At 45.9% G+C, this 20575-nt stretch overlaps 1 protein-coding gene across 1 annotated transcript in view; it reads left to right on the top strand.

Annotated features, from left to right (window-relative positions):
• Positions 1-1628: 1628 nt before the first annotated feature.
• Positions 1629-20575, top strand: part of TRUB1 (TruB pseudouridine synthase family member 1) — a gene marked incomplete at its 5' end in the record, with an annotated part of 36520 nt that continues 17573 nt past the window's right edge. The window contains 3 exons of the mRNA XM_080912594.1: positions 1629-1878; positions 6672-6770; positions 13729-13784. Coding sequence (XP_080768720.1) covers positions 1629-1878; positions 6672-6770; positions 13729-13784 — 405 coding nt within the window. The remainder of the gene's footprint in view (positions 1879-6671; positions 6771-13728; positions 13785-20575) is intronic.

The raw sequence follows: 20575 nt of genomic DNA, 5'->3' as shown, positions 1-20575 counted from the left end.
AATGTAAAAGGTATCCCCTGAGTAGGATCATTAGGAAAGAATGTTAGCTTCAGAGAGAACTAACTATAGGAGAGAATGGCTGTAAGGCAAAGCGGAGAAACAAGGAAGACAAAGTGGCCATCCCATAATAACCGCACTTTCATTTAATGTATCTGGGGAAGACATAAAGTGATTTTTTTTTTCCTTCTCTTTGCTATATTCTAGGATCAAACTTTTGTGTTGGATTGAACTACTCTTAGACAGATGGTCTAATGCCAGGTCTGCAAAGAGTTTGAACCTTAATTTAAACCATTGGAGTTTTTGTTTGTTGTTTGTTTGGTTTTTTTTTTTTTTTTTTTTTTTTTTTTGAGATAGGGTCTCAGTATGTTACCCTGGCTGGCCTGGAACTCACAGAAATCCACCTGTTGGGATTCTGTAAACCCCACCTCTCAGTTACCTAGCAACAGCCAGCTATACCCCACCCCTCAATTACCCAGCAGTGGCCAGGTATGCTCCGCCCTAGTGACCTGACACTATAAAAAGAGCTGCTTGACCCCTCCTCTCTCTCTTGGCCTCTCTTGGCCTTGTGCTCTTGCAGCCTTGCTCTCCCTCTTCCCTTCCCTTCCCCCCTCTGTCCCACGTGCTCATGGCTGGCCTCTACTCCTCTACTTCTCTCTCTCTGTCTCTACCACCCTCTTAACTCTCCCATGACCTGAATAAACTCTATTCCGTACTATATTGTTGTGTGGCTGGTCCCTCAGGGAAGGGATTCCCAACATGGGCCCCTCAGAGGCATCTCCCTTGCCCTCAGGCCTCGCCGTACCTCCATGGGCCATGTGCCCCCCACTCTCTTCATCCTTCCCCTAACACCACCTGCCTTTCACTCCTAAACACGGGGATTAAAGGCATGCACTGTAAGGGGATAGAGGGAGTCCATGCCAGGGTGAGTTGGTAAATCATGATTGGATATATTAGTCATACACTGAATTTTGATTGTTGGTGATTTTTGTCTCAGGAATGAGTTGGTGGATTAATGAGGAAATGGGCCTCGGCGGCTGGCTTTAGGAATGTAATCTACAGCTTAGCTAGGGAGAAGGAAAAAGGGGGAAGGGCAAAACCTGTCAGCAACATGTTTGCCATGCTCTGGTCTGATAGAAAGCCCTTCATGCAGCATCACGAATGGCTTAACTATAGTTTTTGATACCTTACCTAACAAATGTCTATAAAGGAATAGAACCTCTAAAAGAACATTAACTTTTTTTTTTAGAATTGTAAGGATATTCAGTCAAAAAAGTGGAGTTATCAAAATCAGAATTCATATATATGTACACACACACACTCATGCAGGTAGGGTTTTTGTTTGTTTTTGTTTTGTGGGGAAAGCATTCTTTTACGGAAAGGTGACTCCCTTACCTCAAATACACAAATTAGGTGTTTGCGTCGGGCATTTTACAACGGCAAGCCCACTGTACCTCTCCTTCAGGGAACTAAAAGCATTTGGAAACAGAGATATTAGAGATTCCATCAGAACCCTGAGGCGCCATAGGAAGCCATCATCTTATACCGAGCCTATGGACTACAATTCCCAGAAGGCCGTGCGATACAACTTGTGTCATCTCTGTGCGTCTCTTAGTCCAGGCGGTGAAAGCATGGCAGCTGCAGAGGCAGAGGTGCTTTCACCTCTGATTGTGGACACAGCCTCAGACACTTCAGGAACAGCCGCGGCTTCTGTAGCTGCAGCGGTGACGGCGGCGGCCAGCACTGGATCGCAAGCCCAGGTCTCCAAAGCCGATCTGGCTGCTAAGCTCATGTCGCTCAGCGGCGTGTTCGCCGTGCACAAGCCCAAAGGGCCCACTTCAGCCGAGCTGCTGAACCGGTTGAAGGAGAAGCTGCTGGCAGGTACTGCCACCCGGGTAGGGACCAGGCTGAGGAGATCCCGCAGCAGGGCCAGTGCCCTGGGATTTTTGTCTTTAGTTTTTCTTTTTCTTTCTTTCTTTTTTTTTTTTCCTGACTTAATTTGCGCGCCCATGACTCAAGAGAGAAAAAGAGTGACCACCGAATTAACCCTGGACGGAAACCCAGGGCATCTTGGACTTAACCAAATGCAGACTCAACAATGGCCATTTGAGCTTCTCATGGGAAGTATTGTAGAGTTAGGGGCCAGTCTGCACACACAGGATTCCACCCTGATGCTTGTAGCCCAGTTTTCTGTAGTTTGATCTCTCCCAGGGTTTTTGTTTGGCTCTTTCAAATGAATCCCACCAGAGGAAACGCTGGCTCTGCACCCCCAAGCTGCAAACTTTGTAAAACACATAGGCCGAGTTAGCTAGGACTTACAAAGGACACTACTTTCACTTTTTAGAGGGCATGGTAATTCATCTTCTATACAAATACAGGCTCCTAATGTCCACACTTGCAGACGCAGAAATTCTGAAGATCTGGGATTTATTTTGGAAATTTTGCTCCAGATTCTGCTTCTTTTTTTTTTTTTTTTTTTAAATGGGGGCATTTTTTGAGGAACATTAGAATAGAAGATGGCTATTTTTCATACCGTTCTTCCTGTTGATCATTTAAAGCAGTAGCATTAAAAAACAAAAAAACCTTTCATTTTGTTTTGTGTGTGAATGTGTATGTAGTGTGTGTATGTATTCCCACCTCTCTCTCTCTCTCTCTATCTCTCTCTCTGTGTGTGTGTGTGTGTGTGTGTGTGTAGGTGAGAGGTGATGTCCATCTTCAGGCATGACTTTCTATCTTGCAGTTGAGCTAGAGCACCTGACTTGAACCCAGATCTCGTCAGTTAGGCAAGCCTGCCTACTCAGCTTGCTCTAGGGAACAGCAAGCTGACCCCCTAGCCCTGGGAATCAGGTAGGCTTTAATGTCACCCTCCTGTTTATGCGGGTGCTGGGGATCGAAACTCTGGTCCTCATGATTGCTTAGTGAGCACTGTCCCCTGACCAGTCCCCACAGAGCCTTTCTTTTACTGGACTCTCATGCTGAGCCGTACCTGTGCTATCCTATGGGGGCACAGGATGGACAGCGGTTGTTTCTTCCCTTAACTGGGCTTATGGTCTTGTGATCTCTGTAGTTGTTTGTTCTCGGTTCTCCACAGTTTTGGCTTAGCTTGTCTTATTACCGGTACAGAGAGACCTGTTCAGTGCCTCCTGGAAGAGTTAATCTATTTTTGTTTGTTTCAAGATAGGTGTGCCTTGAATTCACTTAGTGATCCTCCTGCCTCAGCTCCTGAAGGTGAGACTTACATATAGGTATGCATCTCCATACTGATAGAAATGTGCCCTCTGTAACCGGTAACATGCAAATGTTAATGTTTATTGGCAAATACATCCATTCCCCCAGACGCTAAGTGTGGTATTATCCCTGCCCATTTGCTGAGTGTGACTGGCACTCAGGATTATCTAGAATTCCCTGGGTAGAGGATTTCAGTGAGGGACAGGGATTGTCTATATTGGGTAGACCTGTGGGCATGTCTGTGAGGGGTTGCTTTAAGTTCATAGGTATGGGGAGAGCCTGCTGTGGGTGGCACCTCTGGACAGGGCGTCTGAACTCTGAGAGCAGAGCAGGCCAGCCTTCGTTCTCTCTGATCCTGATACCCTCGAGCTGCACGGTGGCAGAGTAAGCCGGAGTCACGAGCCAAAGTAAACTCAGGAGTCACCTTTGGGAAGGTACTTTACGACAGAGTCAGTGACACCAGAGCATCGGGTTTTCTCTGTGTGCTGCTGTCTGTCAGGGCCTGTCATTCAGGACCTTCTGAACTGAGGCCCTGCATCAAGAGTCCGTTGGGATGTCTTGGGAGTTTCGGTTTTTCCTTCACACATATGTTGCTTTCGTTTGGCCTGGTGTTTGGACCAAGGTTCCCAGAGAAGCTTTTCACAGGACCAAAAGTGAAGTTTCTTGGTTGCACTTTATTGGGACTGATTATTTCAAGGTTGTCACTAGGCTGCTGTCTGCAGAGCACTCTGCGATGTTAATGTCGTCCTCTCCTATAGGGCCTGTGATTGGGCGATTCCGAATTCCCTATAGTGCCTGTGATTGGGCGATTCCAAGTTCCCTGTTACTAACATGCTTCCCCAGGGCCTGTGATTGGACGATTCCAAATTCCCTGGTACTAACCCATGCTTCCCAGGGCCTGTGATTGGGCGATTCCGAATTCCCTGTTTCTAACATGCTTCCCCAGGGCCTGTGATTGGGCGATTCCGTATTCATATTAGCTAAGTGAGCTTCCCCAGTGCTTTGCTAACCACCCTCAGAATTGCCCTGCAAGATTCTTATTCTGTCTTGTCCAGTCAAACAGTGATTTACTCAGCCCGCAGGCATAGCCTCTTTGCAAACATCTCTTGCCCGTCCTTACGCTGATTCCTCCTATTTTAGAATCCCTTCTATCCCACAACTTTGAACCCTTCAAGGCCTGAGGCCACTAGGTTTTTATAGTTAGAAAGGACTTTAAATGGTCATCTGAATATTCAGTTTGGAAGAATGAACATAGTTTCAACGGTGTGAATGAGCTAGAGATACATTTGGGCTCAGACAAGATGATTGAAATTATGGGATCTTATGCTAAGAAAGGCATATCAAGTTGAAAATATGGAGTTCCCCAATGCACATTGTGATTTCACTGACAGAGCACTTGCATGGTGCATTACAAGTGGAAGGTGGAGTATTTGAAGTATTTGAAGCCCACGGTGCTGGGGTCATGTTCCTCCAAGAATGGTAATGTTAGCGCCCAAGTATACACCTGATCCGGAGGTTCTGAACCATCGGGATGGCAGTCAGGGTGTGAGGTTGAGCAGCCAGCAGTGCTCTTAGCCTCTTAGCCATCTCTCTGGCCCCCGTGTTTGATCTGGCTCCTCGTGTCTCTGCCCTGCACTCTTTTAATTATTTGCTGTTTTCTGTCTCCTGGTGTCAGTAGTTATAAAGGAGGTTTACGGGACGTAGGGTCAGGGTGTCACCGTGACAGCTCTCATGCAGTTCATCTGTAATAATGGAGATGTGAGACAAGCCGTGTTGGGATCCTCTTTTCCGTTTATTAAATGCTTCAGAAGTCAAGTGGCAATTTAACGGCTCTGAGTTGACACTTAACCTCTTGCTGAGATTAGCTTCTTTTACGAATTAAAAGTTTTGAGCACGAAGACAACTAATAAAACCATCTGAGAATTTGTTGTAGGTAGAAGTAGCCCTGCATGAGACGTGCTCCCAGTTAGTAGACACCAGGGAAGGACAGACATTTAGAGACCTTAGCTGAGGTCTTTCAAAACTAGCTGTATATGCCAGAGCTAATTTTTTTGTTACTTTCTAACTATTGAGATATCACTAGAATCCACCTTGTTAGCGTAAATTTTGACTCTGGTTTTTGTTTTCCTTGGGACTGGAAAGATTAACTAATATTCCAGAGGTCCCAGGTTCCATTCCCAGCATCCATTTGGTGTCATTTTTATCTATTACTTTAGTTTTTGGGGCTCTGCTGCCCTCTTCAGGCCTCCTTGGACACTGCATACACAGAATGCACAAGTAAACATGCAATCAGAATGTCCACACAGATAGGCAGATAGATAGATAGATAGATAGATAGATAGATAGATAGATAGATAGATGATAGATAGATAGATGATAGATAGATAGGTAGATAGATAGATAGATAGATAGATGATAGATAGATAGATAGATGATAGATAGATAGGTAGATAGATAAATAGATGATAGATAGATAGATAGATAGGTAGATAGATTAGATAGATAGATAGATAGGTAGATAGATTAGATAGATAGATAGATAGATAGATACATGTATACATACATACATACATAATTGTTTCTCTTAAAATGAGTTCTAGTTTCTATTTCACTAATTTTGAAATACTGTTCTTTTGTATTTAAGAAGTCTCTCTCTCTCTCTCTCTCTCTGTGTGTGTGTGTGTGCGTGTGTATGTGTGTATGCATGTGTATGCATGTGTACACACGTGTGGAGGCCAGAGGTCAACTTCAGGAGTGATTTCTTTGTTCACATTATTTTTGAGCCATGGTGTTTTACTGGCCTGTTCAGTGGCCTGGAACTCACCAAGTAGATGCCAGCAAGCTTCTAGCTCAGCTCAGGAATTATAAATTCATGTCACCACACATAACTTTTTCTTTCTTTAAAAAAAAAAGATTTATTATATATAAGTACTGTAGCTGTCTTCAGACACACAAAAGAGGGCATCATCCTATTACAGATGGTTGCGAGCCACCATGTGGTTACTGAGATTTGAACTCAGGGCCTCCGGAAGAACAGTGCTCTTAACCAGTGAGCCATCTCTCCAGCACCAGCTTTTTCTTTGGGGATTGAACTCAGTTCCTCATGCTTGACTGGCAGCTGAGGTTTACCAGCTGAGCTACCTTCCCAGGCCTGGTTATACAGTTTTGCTGTGTTTTGAGACAGGGTCTCACCATATATGCTTGGCCACCCTGGGACTCACTATGTAGACCACCCTGGCCTCATGGCTTCATTGTTTAAAAGCATGCCCCGACACTGAGCCCACAAGTTCAAAGTCTGTTGTTTTTGTTTTTGTTTTTTTTTTGCTAGCTGTGCAGTCACAGCCTTACATTTGCAGCGAACCTTTTGTCTTGAGTAGGTTTTCTTGTCTCCCATGGGCCTCCTGACTTGTCATTATGTCCTCCCCCCGTCCTGATTTCTCCTGTAGAAGCTGGAATGCCTACTCCAGCCTGGAACAAGAGGCAGAAGCAGACATTGAAAGTTGGACATGGAGGGACGCTGGACAGCGCGGCACAAGGTGTTCTGGGTAAGAGACGACGGAAGTTTAATGGCGCTGTCCTTTAGTACCAGAAATGCCAGCCGGGCCCCGGTGCCGCTGTACATTGGAATGTTCTAGTTGTACTGTGCTTACAGTCCTTCTTTGAAGCCCTTGAATAGTGTAAAGCACACAGCACCATAGCACAGGCACACAGATCACACAGAGCACACAGATCACACAGAGCACACAGATCACACAGAGCACACAGATCATACAAAGCACACAGAGCACACAGAACACATAGAGCACACAGATCACACAGATCACACAGAGCACACAGATCACACAGAGCACACAGAGCACACAGATCACACAGAGCACACAGAGCACACAGATCATACAAAGCACACAGCACACAGATCACACAGATCACACAGAGCACACAGATCACACAGAGCACACAGATCACACAGAGCACACAGATCACACAGAGCACACAGATCACACAGAGCACACAGATCACACAGAGCACACAGATCACACAGAGCACACAGAGCACACAGAGCACACAGATCACACAGAGCACACAGAGCACACAGATCACACAGAGCACACAGATCATACAAAGCACACAGCACACAGATCACACAGAGCACACAGATCACACAGATCACACAGATCCCACAGATCACACAGATCACACAGATCACACAGAGCACACAGATCACACAGATCACACAGAGCACACAGATCACACAGATCACACAGCACACACAGAGCACACAGATCACACAGAGCACACAGAGCACACAGATCACACAGATCACACAGAGCACACAGATCACACAGATCACACAGCACACACAGCACACACAGAGCACACAGATCACATAGAGCACACAGATCACACAGAGTACACAGATCATACAAAGCACACAGAGCACACAGATCACATAGAGCACACAGATCACACAGAGCACACAGATCACACAGAGCACACAGATCACACAGAGCACACAGATCATACAAAGCACACAGAGCACACAGAACACATAGAGCACACAGATCACACAGATCACACAGAGCACACAGATCACACAGAGCACACAGATCATACAAAGCACACAGAGCACACAGATCACATAGAGCACACAGATCACACAGATCACACAGATCACACAGATCACACAGAGCACACAGATCACACAGATCACACAGAGCACACAGATCACACAGATCACACAGCACACACAGCACACACTGAGCACACAGAACCATTGCCTCTTTGTGTGCACAGAACATCAAGCAGAGGTTTGAGTCTGAGCAAGGAATGAAACTTGTGTTTAGAAAGGCTTTGCTTAGCATCTGTGAGCTTGGATCATAGAAACTGTTCCACTCTTTCCCCGGTCCTAGTCTTGGTTTGCTGTGCTTTGACTATGTGGACTGCTGTCTCCTTGTTGGAATCTGGAATTCTGGGCTGCCATATAGGCAGAGGGTACCTGGGGGACATTTTCCAACCCCAAATAAAATTTGGGTACTACTTTATGATCTATTTCCCCAAGAGAAACATTGTATCCATTGTTGTATTTCCTCAGAGTTGCTGAAAGAACAAGCAAATGTCTCCCTAACCAGCAGGTAGAGGGGCTAAGGAAGTGGCTGTCCCGTGCCTTGTCCCTGGTGATCCAGTGGTACATCTAAGGCACAAATGTGAATGACAAATCCTAGCTGTTCGTGAGTTTGCAGCCACTGCCAAGGTATAGCAAACAGCTGTGGAGGTGCTGCCATATTGAGTCTAATCTAATCTCAGATTGATTTTCTGTAGAGCACAGTCTGATAGGTCTGCAGGAGAAGCCGTTTGTTCTTCACAGAGATTTACTGCTTTCGCTGCTTGTAGGAGAAAACTTGGTAGTATTATGAGGAGAAATTTAAAACAATTTTTTTTTGTTTTAAAACTATGGTAGAGATTCTAAAGGTTGTGTTGTCCTGGACTGACTGTGGGTTGTGTTGTCCTGGGACTGACTGTGGGTTGTGTTGTCCTGGGACTGACTGTGGGTTGTGTTGTCCTGGACTGACTGTGGGTTGTGTTGTCCTGGACTGACTGTGGGTTGTGTTGTCCTGGACTGACTGTGGGTTGTGTTGTCCTGGACTGACTGTGGGTTGTGTTGTCCTGGACTGACTGTGGGTTGTGTTGTCCTGGACTGACTGTGGGTTGTGTTGTCCTGGACTGACTGTGGGTTGTGTTGTCCTGGACTGACTGTGGGTTGTGTTGTCCTGGACTGACTGTAGGTTGTGTTGTCCTGGACTGACTGTGGGTTGTGTTGTCCTGAACTGACTGTGGGTTGTGTTGTCCTGGGACTGAGTGTGGGTTGTGTTGTCCTGGACTGACTGTGGGTTGTGTTGTCCTGGACTGACTGTGGGTTGTGTTGTCCTGGGACTGAGTGTGGGTTGTGTTGTCCTGGACTGACTGTGGGTTGTGTTGTCCTGGACTGACTGTGGGTTGTGTTGTCCTGGGACTGACTGTGGGTTGTGTTGTCCTGGGACTGACTGTGGGTTGTGTTGTCCTGGACTGACTGTGGGTTATGTTGTCCTGGGACTGAGTGTGGGTTGTGTTGTCCTGGGACTGACTGTGGGTTGTGTTGTCCTGGACTGACTCTGGGTTGTGTTGTCCTGGACTGAGTGTGGGTTGTGTTGTCCTGGACTGACTGTGGGTTGTGTTGTCCTGGACTGACTGTGGGTTGTGTTGTCCTGGACTGACTCTGGGTTGTGTTGTCCTGGGACTGAGTGTGGGTTGTGTTGTCCTGGGACTGACTGTGGGTTGTGTTGTCCTGGGACTGACTGTGGGTTGTGTTGTCCTGTGGTTCATGCTATTGTTTCTCTTGTGCCCTCTGCTTCCCCTCGCCTGCCAGGGAGCATCAGATGGAGGCCGGGATGGTGGTTGGCATTTTTTTTTCACCGCATCATCATGCTGTGGCTCTGCTTTTCCGCTGCCCCTGTCATTCCTTTGATCGGTAGTGACTTCCTGTGTTCTTTCTCCCTCCTCCACTCCTGCCTACCCCGACTCTGCCCTTGCTGCGGGTCACATGGGTTTTATCCGTCAGCTTACTGCCCGTGCTCAGTCCATTTTACAAACCATGTTCTGTGATAATGGTTCAGGTTCAAGGTCTGAGGCAGGGTTCTCAGCCTTCCTAACGCTCAACCCTTTACTACACTTCCTCATGGTGTGGTGACCGCCAACCAGAAGATTATTCCATTGCTATGTCTTGTAATTTGCTACTGTTGTGAATTGTAATGTAAATGTCTGAGGGTATTTGATATGTGACCCCTGTGAGAGGGTCATGTGACCCCTAAGGGGCTGCGACCTGCAGGTTGAGAACCACTGATCTAAGGTAACAATTTAAGAGTAAAATAAGAAATTTCATTCTATTTTATATAAAAATATATATTACAGGAGAGCATGTAAAATGAACTAAGATGTCGGGAGGCAAGAGCGGTTCCCTGGAGTTACATCATCGCCATCTCTAAACCCCTGAGCATGCTAGGCTATGTCACAAGGGGGTCGCTAGGGTTGCTGAGCCGATGACTTAATAACCTGGAGTTTCTGGGTTAGCCCAGTGAGCATCCTTAGAAGTAGCAGAGACACAAGAAAGCCAGGACACAAGTCTGCAGGGATGTGGTCGCTGGCTTTGAAGGTGAAAGGGACCACAAGCTAAGAATGTGTGCAGCCCCTGGGAGCTGGAAAAGGCAAGTCATGAGCTTGGGGATATGCTTAGCTGAGCCTTTCCCCCAGGACTGCAGAAGGAGCACAGCCAGTCCCTGCAGTTCTTTTAAAATTGATCTGGAGTCACCGCCATAGTCCATCGTAGCCTGCTTTAGCCTTCTGACCTGAGACCTGTATGCAGGGATGGAGGGGTCTTTAAACCACGAGGGCAGTTTGTTACAGCAGCCATAGGAAGCTAACCCGCTCTCTTACCATCAGTCCCTTAAGATGGAAACTAAGTTTCTACTTATCACTTTAACTAGATCTGTTTAACTTTACAGGTTATAAAAGCACAGTGAAAAGTTACAGAAGTATCGAAAACAAAGCTGATAATTATTTATGATTGCTATCAAGCGATCATTCTTAATTATGTTTGCTGTGTTTCTTCTTATTTCTGTTCACTCTTATTTTCTGCCTTTATTTTGTGTCTCTGGGTGATGCCAGAGGAGGGAGTTGGATCCCCTGGAGATCAGAGTTATGATTGGTTATACTCTGTCTTGTGTGCTGGGACCTGAACCCTAGTGCTCTGAAAGAGCAGACAGAGCTGTGCCCGGGCACAGAGCCTCCTCCTCCCTCCGGGCCTGTTCTAAAGCGGGGCTCTGTTTTGTAGTTTCCTGCTCTGGTTTACACTTAATAGAAATATTTCTCATGTTAGTTGTTAAAAACCCTGAAAACATGTTGTAAACATTATTTTTTTTTCTTATCTATGTAACAGTAAAAATACAATTGTGTGATTGGTTCTTCAGCTGAGGCCACAGAGGTCAGTAGCAGAGCTCTGTTCAAACGGCTGACTAGTTAGGAGCACCCTTCTGTGGACCTTTCAGTTACTCCTTTTGTGTTACTAAGGAAATTCCTCCAAGTGTGATGGTACCGCTAGCTCCGGGTGTTAGAGTCTTAAATAAACACCAGCCAGAGCTTCCAAGTGTAGGAAGCTGTGGGCAGCAGCACAAGCCTGTCCTGTGGGCACCATGTAGAGACCCTATACCTAGAGACTAGTGTCCTGGTGGAGCCTGACCTAGGCTTTTCTTTTAAGGTTTTTTTTTTTTTTTTTTTTTTTTTTAAGTCATACACAATTTGGAAAATAAAACAGTAATTTTGAGGAGACCCCTTATTTTATCTACCGTGTGTGCCACATTTCCCAGGCCAGGCACCTCCTTTCCTGTGACTGCAGTTTCTCTTGTCTCCTATGCTGATTTTTGTGGCTTTCACTGATGCTCTCTTCTGCTTCTGTGTGTGAAAGCTGCCCTCTTAACTTTGGTAACATTTGTCTCCCTGTTTGGCTTCGACTCGGATGGCCAGGCCAAGTCTTACTTGGTTCTGGGCCCATACAGTAAGTACAGAACAGGATTTTGTGTGTTCAAAGAGTTCAGAGCTTGGGAAGGGGCAGGGAGAGCCACCGCTAAGTAAAACTGCAAAATCTAGTCCTTGACTGTGTCCAGCCCTTCATGAAAAACCTGCTGTTTGGCAGGATCCCAGCCGTTTCTAGTCCCACTGTCGGACCAGCGTTCTCCAGCTCCTACTTCCACTAACCACCCCACCTCTTTGGCCTTGTTTCTTCTCAAACACACAATGGCTGACTCTCAAGGGTCTCCTTGACAGTTCATCATTCTGGATCACCTAGTTAGGCTCCAGCCACCGTCCCAAGTGCAGCATGCAGCTGAGTTAAAAATCACGTGTCAGCTGGCTTGTAAGGTTGGTGAACGCACTGTCCCTACTCTGGCCCCGAGAACTCATGCAGTTTGATCCTTTGGAGCACACTTTCTCCTTCCTGTGTGTCCTCCCCAACTCTCCATTTGCAGGGCCACTGGATGAAGCCTCCTTTGGCCTCAGACTTGTGGGTGTTCCTCTCGTGGCCTCTCCCGATGGCTCCTCCCTCTGTTCACGTTGAAAATTCTATCATGATCACACGAGATTTAGCAGTATTCACCCACTAATTGGGGCAGCAGTTTTGAGCACTTTGGTTTCTCCCTGTCTGTCATTTGCTTCCCCTGAGAATACTTAAGCTTCAAAGTCAGGAAATAGTGCTCCAGCTCTGTGTTGCCCTCTCAGGGCTACATACAGTAGCCGCTCAAAAACTATTGATTCATCTCCATGCGATCAAATGACATCAAATCGTTGTTGCTGTTATACAAAGTCTTTGCCTCGTCAGCAGCATTAGCAAGTGCTGCCATTTGAAGGATATCGAGCTCTTCAGAGCTACTGATGGCAAACGACCTTTGATCTTAGTTCTCAACGAGATTGAGGATCCGTCCCAGTGGGTGTCCTGGGAACTCGGGATAGACTTTATGAGTGAGCTGAGGCTTGAGCTAGATTCTGAAGGTTAAGCTTTGAGTATTAAGGAGCTGGGGCTTAGGAATCAGGTTTGCTGTGAACTTTGTATTGTGCACAGTGAGGATGTCAGAAAGTTTCTAAGTGGTCTGAGCTGGCAAAGGAAGACAGGGGTGTAGATGCCTAGTGGCCAGGCTTTTATATAAAAAAAAAAGATTAAATCCACTCTACTGTCTGTCTCTGGTGAGCTATGGTAAGGATGATTAAGTAATGTATGAAACAGGAAGATGGCAGTGGCGGTGCCGTGGTTGGCTGGTTGGGGTTAGCGGTGCTGTGGTTGGCTGGTCGGGGTTAGCTGTGCTGTGGTTGGTTGGTCGGGGTTAGCTGTGCTGTGGTTGGCTGGCCTGGGTTAGAGCGGTGCTGTGGTTGGCTGGTCGGGGTTAGCTGTGCTGTGGTTGGCTGGCCTGGGTTAGAGCGGTGCTGTGGTTGGCTGGTCGGGGTTAGCTGTGCTGTGGGCTTCTCTTTGTGGTTCTCTCTTGATTGTGTACTTCGTGCTCCTAATCATCTTTAATGCTTCGTTAGCTACAATGATGGCTTTTGCTTTGTTTAGTGATGAAGCCTGTCAGGGTTTCATCAGCCCGTTTGAACATGGCTAATTGTACCATGTATGTTTTTATGGTACCCACATAAAATCCCAGTGCGTCCTTTGAGACTGCTCGGAATCTTCGGAATTGGCTGGGTCGAGGCATTTGCTGTGTTTAATATTTGGGAATGGGAAGATAGTCTTTTTTTTCTGTATTCAGAATTTCTTAGCTGTCTGACATCATCTAACTGGATTAATAGCGGCCCCGAATTCTGCTAAGTGTATGTTCTTTACAACCTTTTGATACATAGACCAGTAAATTATGAATAAGATACGCAGATGTTTGAGAAACTTCATTTTCAGAATACATTGTCAAAATAATTTTTTTTCTTTCATAGTGGTTGGGATTGGAAGAGGAACAAAAATGTTAACCAGTATGTTGTCGGGGTCCAAGGTAAGACTGTGAGAACGCATTTCTTCTTCTTCGATGTTTTTCTCAGTGACTTTCTTGCTTTCTTGTTACTGTGACAAACCACCATAACCAAGGCAACTTACAGAGCAGTGTAATTGGACGAACGTCCCAGGTTAGATTCTATGGTGGAGCAAAGGTCTGGCCACAAGTGGTTGGGGCCCAGCTGAGAGCTCACATCTCAAACCAGAAGCAGGAGGCATGGTGCATCCTGGGAATGGCAGGAGCCCACCTCCAGTGGCACACCTTTTCCAACAAGGCCACACCGCCTAATGGCTCCCAGTTCTACCAACTGAGGGCCAAGTACTCAAACATAAAATGGAGGCACTGAGGGTTGCTGGGAAGATGATTCTGATCTCAGCACTCAACATAAGATGACAGGCACAGACCTTGACCCATGTTGAGGGGTGTAGACAGGAGGATCCGGGAGCTTGCTGGTCACCAGTGTAGGCAGAAAGCTGAGCTCCAGGCTCAGTGACAGACCCAACCTAAAACAGCTAATGAAGTCATTCATGGGAGATAGTCCAGTGTCAGTCTCTGTCTCCACACCTGCATATACCTCCACACACATCCCCACATACACCTCCACACCACACACACATCCCCACATACACCTCCACACATGCACACACCACACCACTCACACACCACACACACATCCCCACATACACCCACCCACACACACACACATGCACCACAGAAGAAGACAGTAGGATGCCTTTAAGATGATAAATGATGCTGTTTGTCTATGAAAGTAACCCTGATAAATCCAAGTATATATTTTAGGCAGTTGGGAAGGGAGGAGGAGGAGGAGGAAGAGGAGGAGGTTGGAAACCTCTGGGGCCACTTGGGGCGTTCAGCATGGTAGAAGCAATACTGATGAGAAAGATGTAAAAGTTGTTTACCTCTGTAGGCTAGCACCCCCACCCCACCATATACATAAACCTGCACATATGTGCAAAAAAATGTGTTTAAAATGTAAATCATTGCTTTCAGGTAGATTAATACATTGTTCTTAAACATTATCATGCAGAGTTTACAATCTTTTTGACACAAGTTTTTGTCAGTTGATTTGTTTCTTAATCACAAAATGTAAATTATAGCTGTTCAGTAGGGGAATTAGGATTATATTTATTTTATTTTTTACAATATTCACTATTTTCTAAAAGTTTTACAATAAACAGATCACTTTTGTAACAAAAAGACATACTAACATTAATAATTTGTTCAAACAGTCCCCCTAAGCTAAGATTGGTCAAGGTTGCTGAAATATTTGCTATTCATCCCTCTCCACAAAATCATAAGCGTGCTCAGTGCTCCATGACACTGAACAAGTTCACTTGTAAATTCCAGGCATATTTTCAGAAAAAATGATGACTGAAGATATAAACACATCTGGTTCAGGTTTTATTTGGTACAAACCATTTTTGGTGTTCAGCTAGAAATGTTGGATGTCCCACACAGAGGAATTAGGGATCCTCACATGACTGTAATAGAGATAGAACACTCCAGGTGGGTCTCGTCACAGGAGCCTGGCTTCATGTTTCACGGCCTGTGGGTCAGGCACTGAGGTGTGGCTGTTCTCTTGCTTTCTATTATTTTATGTTGAACATTTGTTAAAAGGATGAAGTCATTTATTTTGACTTGTGTTGAAGATTACATTTTGTTAGAAAGTAACTATTAGTAGACACTGTTCTGATACTTTGTTGCTGTGATAAAGCATAAGGAAAGTAAGGAAAGGGTTTCTTTGGGCTCACAGCTCCTGGGTTCAGTCCACCATGGTGGGGAAGGCATGGCGGTCGGAGCAGAGGCCCTGGCCACACTATAAGTGAGGAAGCAGAGGTGGATGCCTATGCTCAGCTGGTCCAGGACAGCCTGTGGAACCTTGGTTGTCCTGCCAGTACTCCTTGACTGCTGGGATCAGGGACATTAACCACCATGTGACTATGACACATAGTTCCTGGTGTACGTTTGACATTTTGTTTCAAGTTTACTGGAAAAGATTTCAGTGAGGGTAGCCTCCTGACTTGACCCAGACTTAATGATTGAGCTGCTGTTCACCGTTTCTCTACTTGTTAAACGCACAGATGGATTTTCATCTGTGTCACACACTGCTTGAAACACTTGTGTAGGGTATAGTTACATTATTTCCTTCTAATGTATGTTACTGTGTATCATTGCGTTTGCTGTCCCTGGAGTTAGGCTGGGCTGCATGTCTTTTTACAGCCTGGGACATCATTAGATGTCTACTCTTCTCTGCTTGGTGCTCTGCCATACAGTCACTCTGATCAGCAGGCAGAGTGCTGGATTTTATTTTATTACTTGGTTTGCTTGTTAGAGGCAGAGTCTCACTGCATAGCCCCAGCTGATCTTGAACTCACTGTATAGCCCCAGCTGGCCTAGAACTCACTGTATAGACCAGGCTGGTCTGGAACTCACTGCTTCCTGAATGCTGCGATTAAAGGTTGTGCCACCATGGAACTCTTAAAATCTTAAGACCGTCTATTGCTGATGTCTGTGAAGAGACTGCTGGGACACCCAGCTCTCTCCCTGCAATCTCTTCTGGCAGCCCTGCGCGCTGGGGTCCTGGCTGGGCTTTCCTGTAGGCCTCTTCCTCCAGTCTTGCATTTCTCACCATTCCGTTGAGGTTGTGTGAATAACGAATGTAGATTCTCCTGACAGTTCTTCAGAGCACGTACGTTACTGTTCCCAAGTGTTTCATGGGTCATCAAATCCTTTCTCTTCTGAATTCCAGGCCTGATTGATTGCTCTAACTGCACGTTCTGTATACACCTGAAGTCAATTTTATCCAAACAAGTTCTGGTGGGAATCTTGAATACAGTTAATTTTTCTTCTTTTAAAAAATTCCTGTAATTTCTAACATTGTAGAGAAAACAGCAGTCATCAGAAAGAAAAGGCTCTTCTTAAGACAAAAGGAACAAGAATGGGAGGAGGGGGAGGAGAAGGAGGAGGGAGAAGGAGGAAGGGGAAGAGAAGGAGGAGGGGGATGGAGGGAGAGGAGGATGAGGCTATTTCTTTAGACAGACATTTTATACAGTAAAGGATTTGGGACATGGATAGGTGGGGGTCTTAAAAACAGTTCACAAGCCAGGCATGATTTATTCCCAGCGTTCTATTCAGGACGAAGAGGCAGTAGATAGCAAGACCAGCCTGCTCTACATAGAAGTATCAGCTAGAGCTACACTTTGAGACCCTGTTTCAGAAAGAAAAAAAGTTTGAGATCCATGTAGAAATGGGTCTGCATAAAATATAATTTAGAGACATTTATTCTGGGAGAGTGAGTTGATGTCTGGTGTGTAACTCGTGGTGTGAAAGGAAGCGTGGTGTGCTACGTGTGGTGTGGAAGGAAGTCAGTGTCTCCCCGCTCTCCCTAAGTTAACTCTTTGAACCAGTTAAGTCAGCAAAAGCTGGGTAGCACATGGGCTTTGAAGTCTGAGTCTTTGATGAGGTTCTGGAAAACTGCCTTTACAAGCTTTCTAAATGATGGTTAAAGTTGGCTATTTTATAACGTCTTAGAGGCCAGATGAGCGAATGTAAGAGTTGGCGTGTGACGCGAACGAGAATCTAATTTGCACTGCGCAGAGAGGAGGCTAGCCCATATCTACAAGGAGGCAGAGCACGGCGGTTTCTCAGGCAAAAGCCGGCCTGTCTCACAACAAATATCGCTGGCCGGCTACAGCTTCCCACCCTGGATGTGGTCAGAGGGCAGAGGTTTCCCAGAGTGCCTGTGTTTGAGCTCAGCAGTCATGGTACTCGGGTGACAGTTGGCCAGTCCCTGGAGATTTTAGCAATCCATCGGTCTTCTTCAGAGGCTGGTGCAGTTTGTCCCTTTTCCATATCCCCTTAATTTTCAAATGTGTGATTGCCAGTGTCCCTTCCCCCTGGTGGCGAGAGAGAGAGAGAGAGAGAGAGAGAGAGAGAGAGAGAGAGAGAGAGAGAGCGCAAAGTTATTATCTTAGCCAGAAATCCCAAGTCCTAAAGAGTACAAACTTGAATGGATTTTTTCAGGGTTTCATTGTGTAAAAGTGTGTTGTCATAAATCCATGAACACAGCCGAGGTCCCAGGTCCCATCCTGGAGAATAAATAACCCAGGCCCAGTTCTGTGAGCAGCGTAGGCCAGTGAGAAGCTCTTCACACCCCACGGAGGACTGTGGGGTGCTCTGTGGAGGCTGTGTGTGCTCTGTGTCCTGTTTCTTTCCCGTATCTTTTTTGGGGGTTGGCTGGAGGTTTGCTTTGTCTGCATGGCTTTTCCAAATGGCTTCTCGAAAATTGAGTCAAACATAAGATTTATTCTCATTAGACGCAAGTGTAAGATAAAGATACACAGTCGGTTTGCAAGGTGTGCTCACAGCACTCCTCAGAGGCTCCCTGGAGATCATAACCATGTTAATAATTTGACCTTTTTTTCCTTTGCAATCTCAGGACACAAAACCACACAAAAAAAAATTCCTGCCTGGTGCGCACTGTGGTGGCTATGGTGGTGAATGATAATAATAATAATAATAATAATAATAATAATAATAATAATAATAATAATAATAATAATAATTGCAGGAGGTAGTGAAACTTACACTTTTTGAAATTTTATCAAAAGGACTGGAGCAATGGCTCAGTGATTAAGAACATTTGTTCATCCTGTGGAGAACCTGGGTTCTGTTCCCAGCACCCCTATCGTGGCTCCCACCATCTGTAACTCCAGGTCAGGGATCTAACGCCTTCTCTGACTTCTGCTGGCACCAGCATTCAAATGGTGCACATACATATATGCACACAAAACACTCATGCACATAACATACAAATAATTCCTAATTTAAAGAGTTAGGTGTCTCAGTTAATGGCAGCATCCAGGCAGGCATGGTGTGGGAGGAGCTGAGAGTTCTGCATCTTCTGAAGGTTGTTAGCAGAATGCCGGCTTCCAGGCAGCTAGGATGTGGATCTTGTAGCCCACACCCACAGTGGCACACCTTCTCCAACAGGGCCACACTTCCTCCAAGGGACACTTACTCCAACAAGGCCACAGGTACTCCAACAGGGTATACTTCCAAATAGTGCCAGTCCCTGGGCTAGGCACACTCAAACCACCACACAGCTTTTAGGTAAGTCTTAAGTACATGTAGGGTTCTGAAACCAAAACGTTTGGGAACCGTTGGTGTAGAACTGTTGGTGTAGATGTCATGTCCCCTAAAAAGAACTCACATGTTGCAGGATGGAAGTAAGGCCCAGGAGTTCTCTGAGAGTTGCCATCGGTAGCCTGAACATCTAATGTTATGACAGAGTGGAGATTTGCACATGCAGAGACTCCTCAAGTCTGTGCAGAAGTTTCTCAACTTTGCCAAGCTGATGCCATTTCCATTTGGTAGGGAAACATCAGCACAACCTGTAAAATCCTGCTAACCGTTTATGATTTGGAAAAGTGCAGGTCAGGTTGTGAAACACGGGAAACAGTGGATGCGCAGGTGGTCATGTGCTGAGCAGCACAGTGGGAGAGCCCAGGAAGGTGGGCCGTTGAGAGCACTCCGTTCCCTCAGCACAGTTGTCTCCCTTCACAGTAACTTCCTAGAGGTGTAGAGTCCCTGTGACCTGTTCAATTTGTGTCTGGGAATTTCACACACTGAGGACAGTATCTTGTCCTTTCATGGTCCTTAGGCACTGTGGCTGCATCTGGGTTTGAGATGGCCCTTCGCTTGTTTAAATGTCTCACAGTTTATATTGACCGTCTGCTATTGTCCATCTTTTGGAGGGGAGGGTTTGAAACCTCTGGGGCAGGGGAGATTAACAGTGTAGCTTTGAGAAATAAAAGTCTTTGATGTTTAGTGAGGAGAAGAAAATGGAGATCGTTCACTTGGCTTGTTCCAAGGACACCCAGAATCTGGAGACCAAAATGGATGCTGGACACTTGGGCAAGCATAAGGCACCCAGTTCAACCATGTTATGTAGCAGTCTACTGTAGATTCATTCAGAGACATGGTATAGAACACATGATCAAGATTTTCCTGTAAGTATAGACAGTGGATTACCCCTCACCCACGTCTCTACCTAGAGTGTGCGCTGGTCTGCATGCATATGGAAAGCAGAGGTCAACCTTGGTGCCTTTCCTCAAGAGCCACTCACCATGGTTTTTGAGACAAGGTCTCTTATTAGGACCAGGGCTTGCTGACTAGGTTAGCCTGGGTGCCAGGGAGCCCTAGGGACCCATTTATTTCTGTCTACCAAGCACTGGCTTTGTAAACACGCAGCACTATGCCTGCCTTTTTATGTGTGTTCTGGGTTCTGGTGTAGCAAGCACTGAGCCATCTCCCTAGCCTGCCTCTGTGTCACCTGAGAATTCACTGTAGCTATGTGGATCACTCTGACCACTGCTGACTCTGAACCATCCTGTTTTTGTGTTATAGTGACTATTATTCATTGCTTACTGGGAACAAAATTGTTGTTTTAAATTCTTCACTGCTTCTCACGAGGCACATACCATTTCCCTACTTTAAGATTAACTGGTTCTGGAGCAGTTAAAATGTGCTTAAGCACTTCACCATCTGTGACGGAGCTGTAATTGCCTCCCTCAGAGTCTGAGTCTCTGCTCCTGTTACGTATCCTTCTGTGCCTTCCCCGAGGGACGCTGACTCAAGGTTGCCTGCCCTTAGCTGAAGGGAAAAGCTGAGTGTCCTGGGTGATGAGACTGAGTGTAGAGCTAAGAGTTAAGAGGAACTGATCAAACATTATCCCCTTTCCCAGTTTCCCCTCTGGCTCCTCTCTATCC

This window comes from Micromys minutus (genome assembly GCF_963924665.1).
Source record: "Micromys minutus genome assembly, chromosome: 2".
Lineage (NCBI taxonomy): Eukaryota > Metazoa > Chordata > Mammalia > Rodentia > Muridae > Micromys > Micromys minutus.
The sequence above is the reverse complement of the archived record's forward strand: the minus strand, read 5'-3'. Positions and strand labels throughout refer to the sequence as shown.